The sequence below is a fragment of the Morchella sextelata genome (assembly GCF_020137385.1).
Source record: "Morchella sextelata strain SCLS chromosome Unknown scls_2, whole genome shotgun sequence".
NCBI classification, from domain to species: Eukaryota; Fungi; Ascomycota; class Pezizomycetes; order Pezizales; family Morchellaceae; genus Morchella; species Morchella sextelata.
This window is the reverse complement of record NW_025408617.1, coordinates 2,290,653-2,305,814: the sequence shown is the minus strand read 5'-3', so window position 1 is coordinate 2,305,814 and position 15,162 is coordinate 2,290,653. Positions and strand designations below refer to the sequence as shown.

General features: G+C 50.5%; 4 protein-coding genes across 4 annotated transcripts; 2 read left to right on the top strand and 2 right to left on the bottom strand.

Annotated features, from left to right (window-relative positions):
• Nucleotides 1–239: 239 nt before the first annotated feature.
• Nucleotides 240–6,764, top strand: H6S33_005871 (uncharacterized protein; the record flags this gene model as incomplete). The annotated part of the gene is made up of 10 exons (XM_044837264.1): nt 240–274; nt 330–593; nt 643–2,942; nt 3,002–4,067; nt 4,135–4,344; nt 4,401–5,178; nt 5,237–6,436; nt 6,500–6,594; nt 6,657–6,699; nt 6,753–6,764. The coding sequence occupies 10 exons, from the start codon at nt 240–242 to the stop codon at nt 6,762–6,764; spliced, it is 6,003 nt and encodes a 2,000-aa protein (XP_044699180.1).
• A 696-nt stretch (nt 6,765–7,460) lies between these two features.
• H6S33_005870 (uncharacterized protein) lies at nt 7,461–9,511 on the top strand (the record flags this gene model as incomplete). The annotated part of the gene is made up of 3 exons (XM_044837263.1): nt 7,461–7,553; nt 7,620–8,022; nt 8,079–9,511. The coding sequence occupies 3 exons, from the start codon at nt 7,461–7,463 to the stop codon at nt 9,509–9,511; spliced, it is 1,929 nt and encodes a 642-aa protein (XP_044699179.1).
• A 378-nt stretch (nt 9,512–9,889) lies between these two features.
• H6S33_005869 (uncharacterized protein) lies at nt 9,890–10,419 on the bottom strand (the record flags this gene model as incomplete). Its single annotated transcript, XM_044837262.1, has 3 exons — nt 9,890–9,945; nt 9,995–10,328; nt 10,408–10,419. 3 exons carry the CDS (start codon nt 10,417–10,419, stop codon nt 9,890–9,892), a joined length of 402 nt encoding a protein of 133 aa, XP_044699178.1.
• A 2,708-nt stretch (nt 10,420–13,127) lies between these two features.
• H6S33_005868 (uncharacterized protein) lies at nt 13,128–14,852 on the bottom strand (the record flags this gene model as incomplete). Its single annotated transcript, XM_044837261.1, has 1 exon — nt 13,128–14,852. One exon carries the CDS (start codon nt 14,850–14,852, stop codon nt 13,128–13,130), a length of 1,725 nt encoding a protein of 574 aa, XP_044699177.1.
• Nucleotides 14,853–15,162: the final 310 nt, after the last annotated feature.

Genomic DNA, 15,162 nt, shown 5'->3' with positions numbered 1-15,162 from the left:
GCGTAGGCTGTATGACTAAGATCATGATAAATTGAGCCAAGAAATCGCGTCCTGCAGCCTCCCATGTTCTGCCGCTCTGAACCCTCAAGAGTCAAGACACCTACCTCTAGGCTATTGCTCTCTCGGGTTTTCATTTTTTTTTTCGCATCATTTCCCAACTTCATTACGCTCTTTCATATTGTCACTACGTGAAAAGGACTTTATATTGAAGCTCTACCCGCCCCAGCGACAGCAGTATAATGGCTGACGGCGGCGCAGTGACTAATGGCCTCCAGTAAGTCCACCTTTTTTGTAGTATTACCTCACCTTCAGTGTTCACATCTTTACAGGGTAGTGGCAAACTTGCCGGAGGAAGTTCACTGGCTTTGCGAGAAGATCGAACTTGGGCCTGGTGGGAAACAAGTGGAGTGCGATGAAGACGAAACATCTCGTCAAGAAGCCACGCTGCACGCCCTAATGTTACTGTCATTCGTCGACCAGGAGACCAACCAGAATTGGCTGAAAGGCAGGATCGCTGCACAGTTGGCACGGTGCGCTGCTTGTACGGCACAGTTCTACTGTCTAAAGCGCAGATTCTACCATCAATTACTAGAGTACGAGACCCAGACCCTGCAGCAACTACCACGTTCTAACTATCACTAGAGAGCATGACAAGGAAAACCTTGACCTATTTTTCGGCTTTCTCGAGGAATGGGACATCGAACGCGTATTGCCGGTTATCAAGGATGTCGTTCGGGATATTAAGAAAGCAGAATCGGTAGACGCTTGGTACGAGAGGTTTCGAGGGAACAGAGCCCAGCGCAATGCAGTCTACGAGTGTTTTTGTAGTCCGGAAGTTCTTCGAAATGAAGAACTCAGATCTTGTTTTGCCGAAATATGCAAGACGGGAAGGGTAACAGTAGAAGGACCTGCAAGAGGACTTATCACCTTTCTCTCTGGCCAGCAGGAACCTTTCCGCACAGTGGTTGAGCAATCGTGGAAGATTATGGGTCCTAATTTTAAACCTCAAGAGTTTGAGTCCCACATGTTGGAAGCACTAGAGGAGACTGTCCGGAAAGCAGAAACTGAGGGTGTTCCGGAGAAGCTGGTGCCATTCTGGGCTGGAATGGCTACGATTGTAAAAAATGTCAGTAAGGAGGTCATTACAAAGACTATCTGTGGAGCAAAGCATGATCCAATTAAGTTGGCTATAAATCATATCTCCCTCCGCGCCCCATATCTACATTCGTTACTTCGGTTTTACGAATCCCTCATGACGAAATTAGGTGGTGAAATCTGGGATGTTGTTTCGCCTCTTACTTCTTCGACATTTGCAGATATTCTGCTTGTCGAAGATAAGTATTCCGAACTCCTCCGCAACATTCCCCAGGATGAGAGTGGTGAATTGCGAATTCTGGACTTGACCAAATGGATGTCGTCGTTTGTCGGTAGTATACGACCCCTTCAGCGACCTACTAGCGCTACACCGCTTCTCCGACAGCTTTTCAAGGAGCATAGTTTGCCGCCCTTATCCCGAGGCATCTGCTGGAAAGAAGGGATGAAGGTTTTAAGTTTAACCTTGAGTGGTGTTCATTCCCATTCAAGCACGCTCGAGGGGGAAGCCGACCGCATTATCCTACGACAGGCAAATGAACTCTTTAACGAACATCTTAATATAGTAATTCAGGTCGCGACCTCTTCAATGGAGTACGAGGATGCGCGCATGGGATTGCATATGTCAATGGCTCGAGATGCCGCCATAGAGACCTTGACATCGGCCTTGAAGCTGGATGTCAAGGTTGTAATGACAGACTATGCCAGCCTGACGAAGAAGAAACCAGAGCTACCTGTCACAGAGACAACAGTCAGGGACGAGCTTTGGAGAAGTGTTTGCGAAAGATTTCCCCGGGATAACATCCACTTTGGCCGCCAAATATTGACGGTTCTGCAAGAACTGATTATGCTTGAGAAGGTTTATATCAGTAACTCGGACCAAGATGATCTGAAGAACAGAAAGACAAAGTTCAACGAAGTGATAACCACTCTACAAGGACGACTTCACGAATATTTCCAGGCACTGAGTCGCTTCACACCCTATAATATCAATCAGGTTCTCTCACAGGATAGCGCCCAACTTACTTTCTTTACTGGTATAATTTCTCCGATAGACGATGTTTCTTTTGCAGCGGAAGACAGTCTTCTTCAAGCCTATGGTGTAGAAGATAAGAACGAAGCTCTTCGAGCCATGCTGAAGGCCGATTTTCGTGTGACCATAACGGCACTTTCCGACCTTGGACGACAGCTGCAAAAAGTGACAACGTTTTCTCTGATGCCCAAGATGATCAATTTTAGTTCGATCGTGCTGGATGTCCTATGTGATCGGTATGATGGTGTCATCGTAAAACAAAATCTTGAGGGATGGCAGAAGACTACATTAAGGATATACTGGGATGTACAATGGAGGTGGCTTGGGAATATTTTCAAACGAGTAAGAAGGTGGGCGTTTTTCGTCGATAAAGAAGTCATGATCGAGTTTACTCGAGATGCTATGGACTACGCAGATAATCTTTTCAATCGGTATTGGACATTCGAACAGGCACTGAGAGCCAATATGTCTGAGCTTGATGTCAGACCAGGTGCCAATAAAGATATTAGCTGGGGGGTAAAGCTTCTTCAAGACGCCTCAAGAACGCTTCATCCTCTCGCTGGTATCTTGACCATACAAGATCCGCATCTTTTAAGTACTTGTCAAGCCTTGATGTGCAAGATATTGAAGCTTCTAGAGCAACAGGGCGTCGAGATTTCAGATGATTATTTTACCACAATGAGAAAGTATATCTACCCCCAAACACTACCGGAATACGACCCGTCAGCCCCCCCTACAACAAATCTCAGTGAAGTACAAAAGGCAGAGCTCTCAGTCGCCGTGACCAAGATCCGCCCCGACTTCATTCCCGATGAAGGTAAGCCTTTCCTTTTTAATTAGGTTATTGAGTATATGCTAACTTGCAATGACCTATAGTCAAACCCACTGTGGTTGAAATTTCAGACGATGACTATGGTGATATCTCAGATGACGAAATGATACAGGCGGTGGAAGAGGTGTCCCGAAAGAAGACTGTGCACAAGCAGACCCAGCTTCAATTTCCAACTACTACGGTCCGACCTGCCGACGCCGCTAGATCTTATAAGCCGCCTGTAAAACCATCGGCAACACAATCGAAGGCTAGTGCACTCAGAGTAGGTGCTGCGAAAGATGCGACTCGTGGGGGTATTCCTGATGATTTTCTCATCAAACGAAAAGCCGCAAAAGCCGCTGATGCTGCTAGAAAGGCGGCGTTGGCAGCAGAGAAGGCCAAGCGAGCTGCTACCACTGTCGTTGAAGATTCTTCTTCGGATGAATCCTCTGAAGATGAGGGCGGTAATTCTTTGTTCAAGCTCGGCAATGCTGTTCAAAGGTCAACGAGGATTGTACATGATCTAAATTTGGGTACTTCACTTAAGCCGAGAGCTCAAATAAACCGAGTGACAGGGCCAACTCGCCGAGTTAAGGACAACCGAGCTCGAGTTGCACCGGATTTGTCGCCTCTTTATAAACAAATACTCAAATGGGAGGCTTTTCACGAAGATCCTTTTCCTCCTGGTTTGAGCAAACAGGACTATATATCTGTTGCAAAGTCATTTGCTTCATATGAGGCTTACCGTAAAACCTTCGAGCCACTTCTGCTACTCGAGGCTTGGGTAGGATTTCAGAAATCAAAGGAGGAGATCCCTCCAAATTCCGCATCCCTGGAAGTAAAGTTAGTTTCGAGAATGCGGGCAGACAACTTTGTGGAACTCGAGACCACCGTCGCAAATATGGACGACCGCTCTCGGTGGCAAGAATCAGACATTGTTTTGTTGTCCGTCGATAAAAGGCCTCTATCGTCCACAGACAAGCCTCATTGCCTTGCAAGGGTGCACAGTATCAACAGAAAATTCACGGGTGCTCCAGTATGTGAGGTTCAGCTCCGATGTGATCCTTCGCCTTCGATGATGCAGAATCATATGCGTAATGGGGGCACTCTTTATGCTGTTAAGATCATGGGGTATAAATTCCTTCATCCTCTGGTTCAAACGGCCTATATAACACTGCCACTAACAAATAATCTTTAGATTGGTTCCCCTCGAGAGAGAGTACTCCGCCATGATGTGTCTACAATATTATGATCTTGAACATGAGATCATCAATGCTAAGCCCGCTGAACTTGAAGAACCAACGGAGGTGCAGGTCAAGCGCACGAAAAACCTGTATACTGTAAATGAGCCTCAGGCACGTGCTATCATTTCTGCCATAAAGAATACTGGTTTTACATTGATTCAAGGGTATGTAGTTGCATTTATAACCACATTGAATATTCTCATTCTAAACTCGTGTATAGTCCACCTGGTACAGGGAAAACTAAAACTGTTATCGGGATTGTTGGAGCTTTATTGACACCAGGGACCACTGGGGCAACAGCGATAACGGTACCCGGAGTTCAGAGTAAACCTAGCTTAAAAACATCTTCAAAAAAGATTTTGGTTTGTGCACCCAGCAACGCAGCGGTTGACGAATTGGTTATTCGTTTCAAGAAAGGTGTGCGAACCACAAAGGGGGAAGACATAATTCCAACAATTGTTCGTATCGGCAGATCAGATGCGATCAATTCTACTGTAAGAGATGTTACGCTCGAGGAGCTTATCGAACGCAGAATGGCACCAACAACAGAGAGTTCGAAAGGCAAAAATACGGACATGGAAGAGTTGAGGAAAAAACATACGCAGCTTATGGAAGAGCGTGCTACTAAGCAGACACAGATGGATGATGCTCGCTCGAAAAAGGTGGAACCACCTGCAGGCTTACAAGCTGAAATCGATAAACTTAGCGCCACAATTCGTGAGCAGAGAAGAGCGCTTGATGCAAAGCGAGACCAAAAAAAGGAGAGTAGCAGAAATGCAGAGGTGTTGCGACGCCGTGTGCAGCAGGAAATCATGGACGAAGCGCAGATAATTTGTGCAACTTTAAGTGGGAGCGGGCATGACATGCTGCGTAATGTGAATGTCGATTTCGAGACTGTGATAATCGATGAAGCAGCTCAATCAGTGGAATTGAGTGCACTCATCCCTCTCAAGTTTGGGTGCGAAAAGTGTATTCTCGTTGGAGATCCCAAACAGTTGGTAAGCATCCGCCCCATAGTCTTAAAACGATTGAGCTAATATCGTAATTTTTGAATAGCCCCCTACCGTCCTGTCCCGCGAAGCTGCAAAATTCTCTTACGAGAAGAGTTTGTTCGTTCGCATGCAAGAAAACTATCCAAAGAACGTACATCTTCTGAGTATTCAGTACCGAATGCACCCTATGATTAGCGCTTTCCCCTCAAAGCAATTTTATGATTCCGAGCTTGAAGATGGGCCAGGCATGAAGGAACTGAGAACAGAGCTGTGGCACAACAGCAATCTATTCGGTCCATACCGGTTTTTCAACGTGCAAGGTCGAGAATCTACCGGTGGACGGACATCTCTTGTCAATCACATGGAAATTGACATGGCCTTCGCCCTTTTTGACCGTCTGACAAAAGATTTCACGGAAATTGACTTTGATGGGAAAGTCGGGATAATAACCCCATATAAACAGCAACTCTTTGAGTTGAAGAGGAGATTTCAGAGGCAGTATGGTGAACGGATTGTGGATACTATCGATTTTAACACCACAGATGCATTCCAGGGAAGGGAACGTGACATTATCATTTTCTCTTGTGTGAGAGCTTCTCCCGAAGGTGGTATTGGTTTCTTGAGCGATATTCGCCGTATGAATGTCGGTTTAACCAGAGCGAAATCCTCGCTCTATGTCTTGGGAAATGCAAATTCCTTAATCAAAAATAGATTATGGGGAGCGTTGGTGAAGGATGCCAAGGATAGGGGGGTGTTTACAGAGGCTCATCAATCTATGTTCACAAACTCGGCTAGGGGGAGTAAGGGTGTTGCAAGCAAACCAGCTATTGCAGGTAGGAATGGACCGAATCAGGCGCCCCGGAATGTTGCACCAGCAGCGCATGCCCACCATGATCCTATGGATATTGATGAGCCGTTGCCGTTGCCAGTGTCACGACCTCGACCTAACCAACGTCCAGGGCCGAACTACCATCCACAAGCACCGAATCCGCCTCGGGGTATCTGCACATCGTGCGGGAAGCCCGGCCACGGGCCGGGTAATTGTCACCAAGGCCGCACTCACCAGAGTAGTCAGAACCCTCGAGCACCAACACAAAGTACTAGTAATACACATGACGTCCGTATCCCCCCGATCAAAACGTCGACAGAGCCACCAAAGCCCATACAACCCCCAAAGAGAACACATTCCTTTGATGCAAATGCCGATGGAGCAAACAAACGACCGCAATTTACCGGATCTCTACCAGCTCCTGCTCCCAAGGGGGTAAGTTTATACCCATCTACTTATTATATAGAGCTGGCTGGCTGGATATTAATAGGTTGTTAGCCACACCCACTACCCCCAAGGCCCATGAGGAAAAAGGACGATGAAAGTGGTGTCTTCCTCAAGCCTAAGAGACGAAGAAAGGGGAATGCTAGCGCGTAAGTACCACTTACCTAAGCATTTAGGGTAACTTTGAATTAATTAGTATCTTGCATGGCAGCTCCGGATCTAATGATAGGGCAAATGACAATCATCCGAAGACAGTGAGAAATCTGATTCAAAAAACTGCATTAACTTAAAGCTGACCAACTTTTAGGAAAAGAAGTGATCGTTTACTCTAGAAGCTGTAATGTTACCACTTAATCTTGTCATGTTTTTCTTTTTCGTTTTCAATTTCGGGTTTGTTTCCATGTTAGCAGGGTGGAGTTGGCAAGGCGTATAGGTCCGCATTTGTTATGCTTTTATATCCTTAATTAGGTATGCAGTATATGAGGTATGGCTTTCTGTGCTAGAATTATATTAAGTTCTAGTACAGAGGCACCGGTAAGAAAGAAAAAAAGACGAACGCACACGCAAGGGGAGACCATTGCAAAGTAACCGCACATGTGAAGATAAGAAACCGCGTACTATATACCTACCCGCCCTCTTTTACTCCCTGGATCACTCGGCCGCAGCCACATTCAAGCCCTAGCCCTGATGACAAACCGTTGTTTAATCGATGATACGAGTGGTTGCCCTAGCAACAGTGCCACGTTTTTTTTGTTTTCAGTCAGTGCCTGTTGGCGACCAGCACATAAAGACCGTCGTATGTAGGGTACATGTACTTTACATACCTTAGCAACCCAAGTACCCAACGCCCAACGCCCAAACAACTCCTTACGATCAACGGCCACCATAAACGACCTATCGACCGGGGTCCCTCTTAGATTAAAAGTGATTCCAGCACTCCTCTACTCCTGTGCAATTTCGTCGTTCACTTGCACTTTGTTTCTCGTCCTACAGCCGCAGCTATCGTGACCATAAGATGGCCTCTACCGATGCTTATGAAGTACTAGAATTGATCGGCCAGGGCGCGTTTGGTCAGATTCGCAAGGTTAGGCGTCGTACGGATGGCCTGGTATGGAGCCCTCCCCATGCAAACGTTGGCTCTAATGCAGACCTTCCTAATGTTCTAATGTCTTAGGTGTTGGTTCGTAAAGAGATCTCGTATGTCAAGATGACCGACAAGGAGAAGAACCAGCTAGTGGCGGAGTTCGAAATCTTAGCCCGTCTAAAACACCGTAATATCGTCGAATACTTCCATCGTGATCACATGAAGAAGGACCAATCGATACACCTCTACATGGAATACTGCGGGAATGGAGACCTGTCGACAATTATCAAGAGGTGCAAGGCTGAGCGAAGCATGGTCCCGGAACATTTTGTCTGGTCGATATTTACGCAAGTGGTGTTGGCATTGTACCGGTGTCACAACGGAGTCAACCCTCCAGATCTGGGCGACATCTACGCCACGGATGATCACTTGCTGCCTCAGGCGACAAGCAACACGGTGAGGATTTTACACAGAGATCTGAAACCGGAAAATAGTAATTAGCTTATCCTTTCGCCTCTATGAATTCGGGAGATTGCTGACACTAGGTAGTTTTTCTCGATATGGACCATGCCGTGAAGTTGGGAGACTTTGGGCTTTCAAAGATGTTGGCACCTGAGCAACAACTGGCTACCACCTATGTCGGTACACCTTATTACATGTCGCCGGAACTCATTAGCGAAGATACCTACACGCATAAATCGGACATCTGGGCCCTCGGATGCATCGTCTACGAACTCTGCAAGCTTTCCCCCCCGTTTAACGCTCAAAGTCTGCACGGCCTTGGAACAAAAATAAAAGAAGGCCGCTTCTCGCCTATTCCCAACCAGTACTCACCAGATCTCCGGAGAGTCATCGATATGTGTCTTCAGCGAGATCCTTCGAAGAGACCAGATACCTCGCATTTATTGCAATTGCCATATGTGAAGCTCAATCGTCGGGAGATTGAGGCATTGGATATGGGCAGGTCTTTCAAGCGAAAGGAGGAAGCATTGAGGTCAAAAGAGGAGGTGTTGAGGTCAAAGGAGGAGGTGTTGAGGATGAGGGAAGAAGAGCTGAGACGGAAGGATGCTCAGTTTGCTATGGAGCAGGAATTAGCACGGAAAGCGATACAGGAGCATTGTGACGCGTTGAATGCTGAGCTTCGCCAAGAATGGGAGAGGAAGGCCATGGCAGAGATTGAAAATAGGGTTGCCTTCCAGCTTGAAGAGGTGCACAAAAGGGAGGCAGAGGCTCACCAGAAGTGGCATAGTGCCTGGCAGAGCGAGGTTGAGAAGGCGGCTATGAGAATGATCGAGGAGATGGACCTCGTACCAAGACCTTTGGCGTCCTCACTCTTATCCAATGCAGATGATTCAGGATATGGGGACAGCATTCACGTCCCTGAAAGTCCGATACACAATTTTCCCCGTGTAGTTGCTCCTGCGTCGCCCGTGGATATCGATATGTGCTCTCCATCGGTATTTGATACTAGCCCGAGTAAGCCTTCTAAGCTCTTTCAGCAAGGCATGCTTGAACAAGCCCCTCCACGTATGCCTCTAAACCTGGCACCAGTAAACCAACTCCGCCCTCAATCATCCATCCCGAACAGCCCTTCGATGCCCGACATGAAAAAGGCGCCTTACAAGAATCAGCACTTTTCCACCTCATCCCTCGGCTCAATGGACTGCCATACTCCTGATACTTCTTTTGAAGAGGAGCCGTCTCCGATAAGGAAACGTGGTGCTTTGAATAGGGCATCAACTTTCACCACCGCATACCGCGGATCTCCAATGAGGGGCATTGGAAGAACAAGCGACAGATTCCCTCAAAACACGTCAAAGACAAGAGAGCTGGGAGGAAGCAATCCCGAGGCTCTCAAATCAGCACCAATAAGCAGCAAGGCGTTGAGTTTGGTTCAGATTGCCCGCCAAAATCCCGAAATCGCTACCCGTGATGACATCCCGAGCCCATTTCTCAAGAAAACGCAGAAGTGGAAATGGTGATTTCACTGGGTTTAATTTTTTTTTTATGTTTACTTGTATGTGTTATGCTTTATATTGGAGTTTTTTTTTTTTTTTTTAGGTGTTTGTGTTTTATTATGGCGGCGAAACGGTATCTTGTTTTTTGTCACGATATGAATGATGGCGATGGAGGTGGCGTACATACTTTCCCAGTTTGCTTACTAGTTTCCGGGGTTTGGTCACCTGGATGAAAAAGGGGTTATCTGTCTGTTTCATTACTGTACGGTATATAATAGATGATGTCCATAAGCATTCTTCCCTTGACAGAAATTGTATTAGAGGTCAGGGCAATAGATATACATGCAAGAATATCAGCTTACCCCCACCCAAACACATGGTATTAGTCCGCAATGCCTTGCCCTACTTTGGCAGAGTATCTACCAAGTTCTTGATAGCACTCTCATCGGCCCCAAGCACTACCCACAATCAGCCCGCCCCCAAATTAATTCACGGGGAACAACTCACCAGCCCTCCCATTATTCCAATCCACCAACAGTGGCCTCAGCACCCTCTCACTGATGCTCTCCCCACCCTCATCCAGCGCCTTCATGGCCTCCCTCTCCGACTTGGCGCCCTTTATAATCTCGCCAACGCGGTTCTTGCCCGCAAACTCCAGGATGGACCGCAGCTGCGACGGCGTCGGCACTTTGGGCGCCTCGACAACCTCGAGCTCAAAGACGGCCTTCTTGTTAGGGTCCTCGGTCGCGCTGGTGGAGGCTTCTTTCAGCAGGTCTAGGACTCGCTTGGATGGCGCCGACTTGGGCGCGTGGAAGAGTGTTAGGACGTCGAGAGTTTTGTGCTGCGCTTGCGGTGTTAGCTGGGTAGTCTGATCGGGGGGGGGGGGGGGGGGGGGGGAGGAGTATGGGGGGAATGCTTACCCAACGAAACATTTTTGTATGAGGTTGTGGTTTTGATTTGGTAGCTGCTGTTTTTGTTTGGTGGGGTGGTGGGTAGGTATGACGTTATTGCTTGGTTGAGGTGGTTGTGGTTGCCAAGGCTTTGGCGGGTTTGGTTAGACTGGTGGTAGGAGGTAATGATTAGTTTGCAGGTTTTTTGGTAAGCGTGGTTGGTATTGGTGCGGGTGGGGTTGTTGTTTGGTAAAAAAAAAAAAAAAGAAAAGGTGAACGGATAATTATAAAAATTTACATCGCTTATGGGACCTGCAAGAAGCATAAACCTTTAGTTCATTGACCGCCTGGAATGAAGACGGAGCCGCACTTGTGGTGTGAATAGACTCTCCATAAGTAGGACTGTAACTTGGCCATGGTGACCTAGCCGCGAAGACTGCACTGGCAATAGAGTGATCGTAACCACGTAGCTCAGAAGGAGAAACTACATGTAACGATGTTATAAGTTCCATGTACTAAATGCAAGTAATAAAAAGACTTCTGAAATGTGGCTTCACTTTAATTTAGGGGCGAGTAAACTCCCTTCACCCCCCGGGTGTTGTCAATACGTGGATCTTGCAATCGGCGAAGATAACTACACTCTCCAGGCACGCAAACCTACATGTATTCGTCACCAGCATCGATGTACAGCCCTTCTGTAAATGTATACCATACATTCAGGCCACATGCAAGTATACAGGCCACATCAGCCATCCCGAATTTCGCCGCCCACACAAACCTAAAAAGCAGCCGAGCTATCTTGGCCTTTTGAGAGGTATACAAGGCCCCGTCCCCCCCCCCGCTCCCCTTTTCCCTCTTCATACTTACCTAGCGACGAGCCTTGGTGATCATGAATACCGGGGCTCCGGGCTGCGAGACTTCCATTGCACAGCGGGGGGGGGTTGAGCGTCTGCTACAGACCTTCGGGTTTGTTAGGTCACTTAATTTTTGATTTGTCTCTCTGCAGGCTTCTTCATTGCGGGTTTGGGACGCTTTGTGTCCGAGACTGCGAGGGAGTAGACTGTGGGGCATGACTGTGGGGTTTGAGTGCTGCTTTCTCTTCGAGGCGGTAACATGGGGTGTTGTCTGAGGCTGCAGCAAAGTTGGCTGTAGAGCTATAGTTTAGGCCTCCGCAGCTGTGTGCTCGTGATAACTCTGTGTGTATGGTGGGGGTTGGCTTCCACTCCGTCGTAAACTGTGTGCTATATGTGTAGATGAGCTGTATGTTTGTGGTTCTGTGTCGAATCTACAATGTAAATTTGGTTGTCGAGCTTTAAAGTGCCGAATGTGCTCGTTGAGCGAGCTGCTGCATTTGTTCTTTGACGTGAATGACAAGTTGTGGTCGTTGTACATATATGTAGTCCAGAAAGTCAATATTTGTATTTGGGAGCTTCCTCGGCGAGATTCTGACTGTGTTCAGGGTGTAACGCGACTCCAGACTGGGGGTCGATCATACTGGGGCAGAGGGATAAAAGAATTCTGCTTATTGCGCGGAGAAAAACTATAAGAGAACACTACCCTAAACCTAGGCTCGTTCCCAGCTGCTGCTCATGCTAACCTGCCCGGAACTTAACTAGAGACTCAACTCTTGATTAACCGTTGGTAGGTCCCATGGGATGAAATGCAAGCTACAAGCTAGATTCCACATTCCACGCAATCCAACCATCACCAGCAAAAAAAAAATTCACTACCCACAATCCGATCATAGATTGTCACTCGGCCACATACCCGCGCGCGGGGAGATTGCGGTCTCGGATGCACTGTCCTAGCCAGCCAGCTAGATGGCGAGATGGACGTGCAGTGCAGTGCAGTGCAGTGCAGTGCGGTGCAGTGGTAGTTACTAGGCGGTTTGTAAAACGCAGAGGAGGGGGGGGGGTTGCAGGGTCCAGGCAGCTGTGTTAATTCGGGCTGGGAGACGTGGCGGCGGGATTCATGGAACATCACTCGCATGCCGTGGGCCGGTCTCTGGGATGGTGGGGGTGTGGGGGAACGGACTACAAGTAACCGTAGATGCAGAGGTTTGATGAGAACGGTGGTCATGTGTAGATGGGACGTTTGTCTGTCTCAGGCGGTACTCCACTCTTGTAGTACACCCGCAGGAAAAAAAAAAAAAAAGTGAGGAAACAATGAGTAGCGTGACAACGAGTGCGTCTAACTTGACATCCCCCCCACACCCGCAATGCAGCCTCACGAGTATTCCCTACTAGCCATGCCTTTCGACAAGTCCGGAAAGTGAAGAGAGGCTACTCTTAATGAAAACATAAAAATTTATTGAAGCCCAAGCTAGGGAAGAGTGGGAAAGGCGGGCTAGATTGGGGAAAATGTATATAAAATCATTGACAGCATACCAAAGAGAAATTGCAGCAGTAGTAAAGAGCAAGGGAAGTCATAAAAAGTGGTAAATATAGTTCAGAGGCCGTAGTATCTCTTCTGTATCTCAGTGCACATGTAGATGGTATGGCATATGGTAGGCTGCTGGCATTCCTGGCATCACAAGGCTCCTGGATGGGTTACTGGCTGCGGGCCATGGGTGTTTGAATGTGATCGAACAAACTCGTTCAATCTCCAACGGTATATACACGACCATCTACAATCCCCCAAGCCCACGAACCAAACAAAGCACAGAGACAGCCGCAAACCGCAACAAGACGCTCAACTGCTATCCAGCTCCCTACCTCACCAACCATCCACCCGCCCCCCACCGGCCCCCATCACAAACCCCCACCCGCCCCCACCGGCCCCCACAGAATCGCATCCACAACCTCCCCCCGCGGCACGACGCCCAGCTCGCCCCTCTTCCCGCCACACTCGCCCCTCGCCGGCAGCACCAGCACCCCATTCGCCCCGCCCGCGCTCCCCACACGACTGCTCCTCTGCCCGCCCGTGCTCCACGCCCTCAGCCGGCCGTCCTCGCCGCCCGCCGCAATCCACACCCGGTGATACTCCGGGCGCTCGTCCAGCGCCACGTCCGCCTGCAGCACCACGCGCACCACCGGCAGCCCCGCCGGCACGTGCCCGAGCATCGCCCGCAGCGCCGGCAGCACAAACAGATGGTACGTCACGATGGCGCTCGCGGGGTTTCCGGGCAGCGCAAACAGCAGCTTCTTCTTCTGCTGCTGCTGCTGCTGCTGCCCCCCTTGCCCCTCCTCTCCGGCGGGCACGGGCACAGGCACGGGCACAGGCACGGTGGCGAACGTCGTCGGCTTCCCCGGCTTCATCGCCACCCGCCCGAAATGGACCGTCCCGCCGAGCGCCTGCTCAACCGTCGGCTTCAGCAGGTCCATCTCGCCCATCGACACGCCCCCCGTCGTCACCAGCACATCCACAGCGGCCCGCGCCAGCCCCTCCCGCAACACCCCCTCCAGCGCGCCCGCCGCGTCCGCCGCAACCCCCAGGTCCACCGTCGCAAACCCCGACGCCGCAACAGCGCTCAACAGCGCCGGCCGATTCGAATCGCGGATCTCGCCAGCGCGCAGCGGCCCCTCGCGGTCGTGCGCTACCACCTCGTCGCCCGTGCTCAGCACCGCTACCACGGGCTTGCGGCGCACCTGCACCGATGCGCGGCCGATGGACGCTAGGAGCCCGATCTCGCCGCCGACGGCGGTGATGGGGTCGCCGCGGTGGAGCACCACGGTGCCGGGCGCCACGTCGCTGCCGATCTCGCGGATGTTCTCGCCGGCGCGGAGGCCAGAGGCGAGGATGCGCACTTCGAGCTCCTCGGCGCTGTCGGCTGTGCTGCGGGTGAGCTCTGTGTCTTCGACCATGACGACGGCCGTGGCACCATCGGGCACTGGCGCGCCGGTTGTGATGCGCGCTATTTGGCCGGGCTGCAGGGGGGTGGCGGGGGCGGTGGGGGAGGGGGAGGCGTGGGAGACGGAGACGACGGGGTAGACGCCCGGGCCGTCGGTGTGGACTATGGCGTAGCCGTCGACGATGCTGGCGCGGAAGGCGGGGATGGGGTGCGGGGCGGTTACGTCTTCGGCGAGGATGTGGCCGACGAGACTGGGGCCCACCGGGTGCGCGACGATGTCGGTGAGGGCTGTTTCCCGCGCGATGAGCGCTGTGGCGGCGGCGACGGTGAGGAGGGGGTAGGGCGAGGTGCGGTGGCGGGAGGTGACGGGGCCGTTGAGGGTGTTTGCGGTGTGGGCGCGCGGGGTCGGGTGGTCGTGGTGGTGGTGGTGGTGGTGATGGTGGGTGTGCGGTGTGGAGGGTGTGGAGGTGGAGGGTGTGGGTGCTGGGGGGAGGCCGGAGCGGGCTTCGAGCGCGGGGGTGCCGCCGGAGTGCAGGGCGCGGGAGCTGGTGAGGCCGCTGCATTGGATGCAGGCGTGCGGGAGGAGCGGGAGGAGGCAGGAGAGGTTCTCTTTGGCGCCTTTGGGCGAGCCTGGGAGCGTTATGATGAGGGTGTGGGCGCGGACGCCGGCGACGGGGCGGGCCATCATGGCGACTGGAGGGGGGGGGGTTAGCTGTGTTTTGTGGCTTTGTAGATGGATATAGAGGTGTATAGAGGAATACAGGGAGGTCGTGGAGATATAGGCATATGGATATGTAGGAATCGTAGGTATATAAGGATCGTAGGTGTAGAAATAGTGGATATATAGAAATCCAGTATGTAGAAATCCAACATGTTGAAACCGAGTATATAAAGACCATCATCCTTAGAGAAACCTACAAGGCGTAATCTTCAACGACGTCGACAGCATCGCATGCCTACCATTCACCCCCACCGTCAGTCCCAATTCCCTCCCC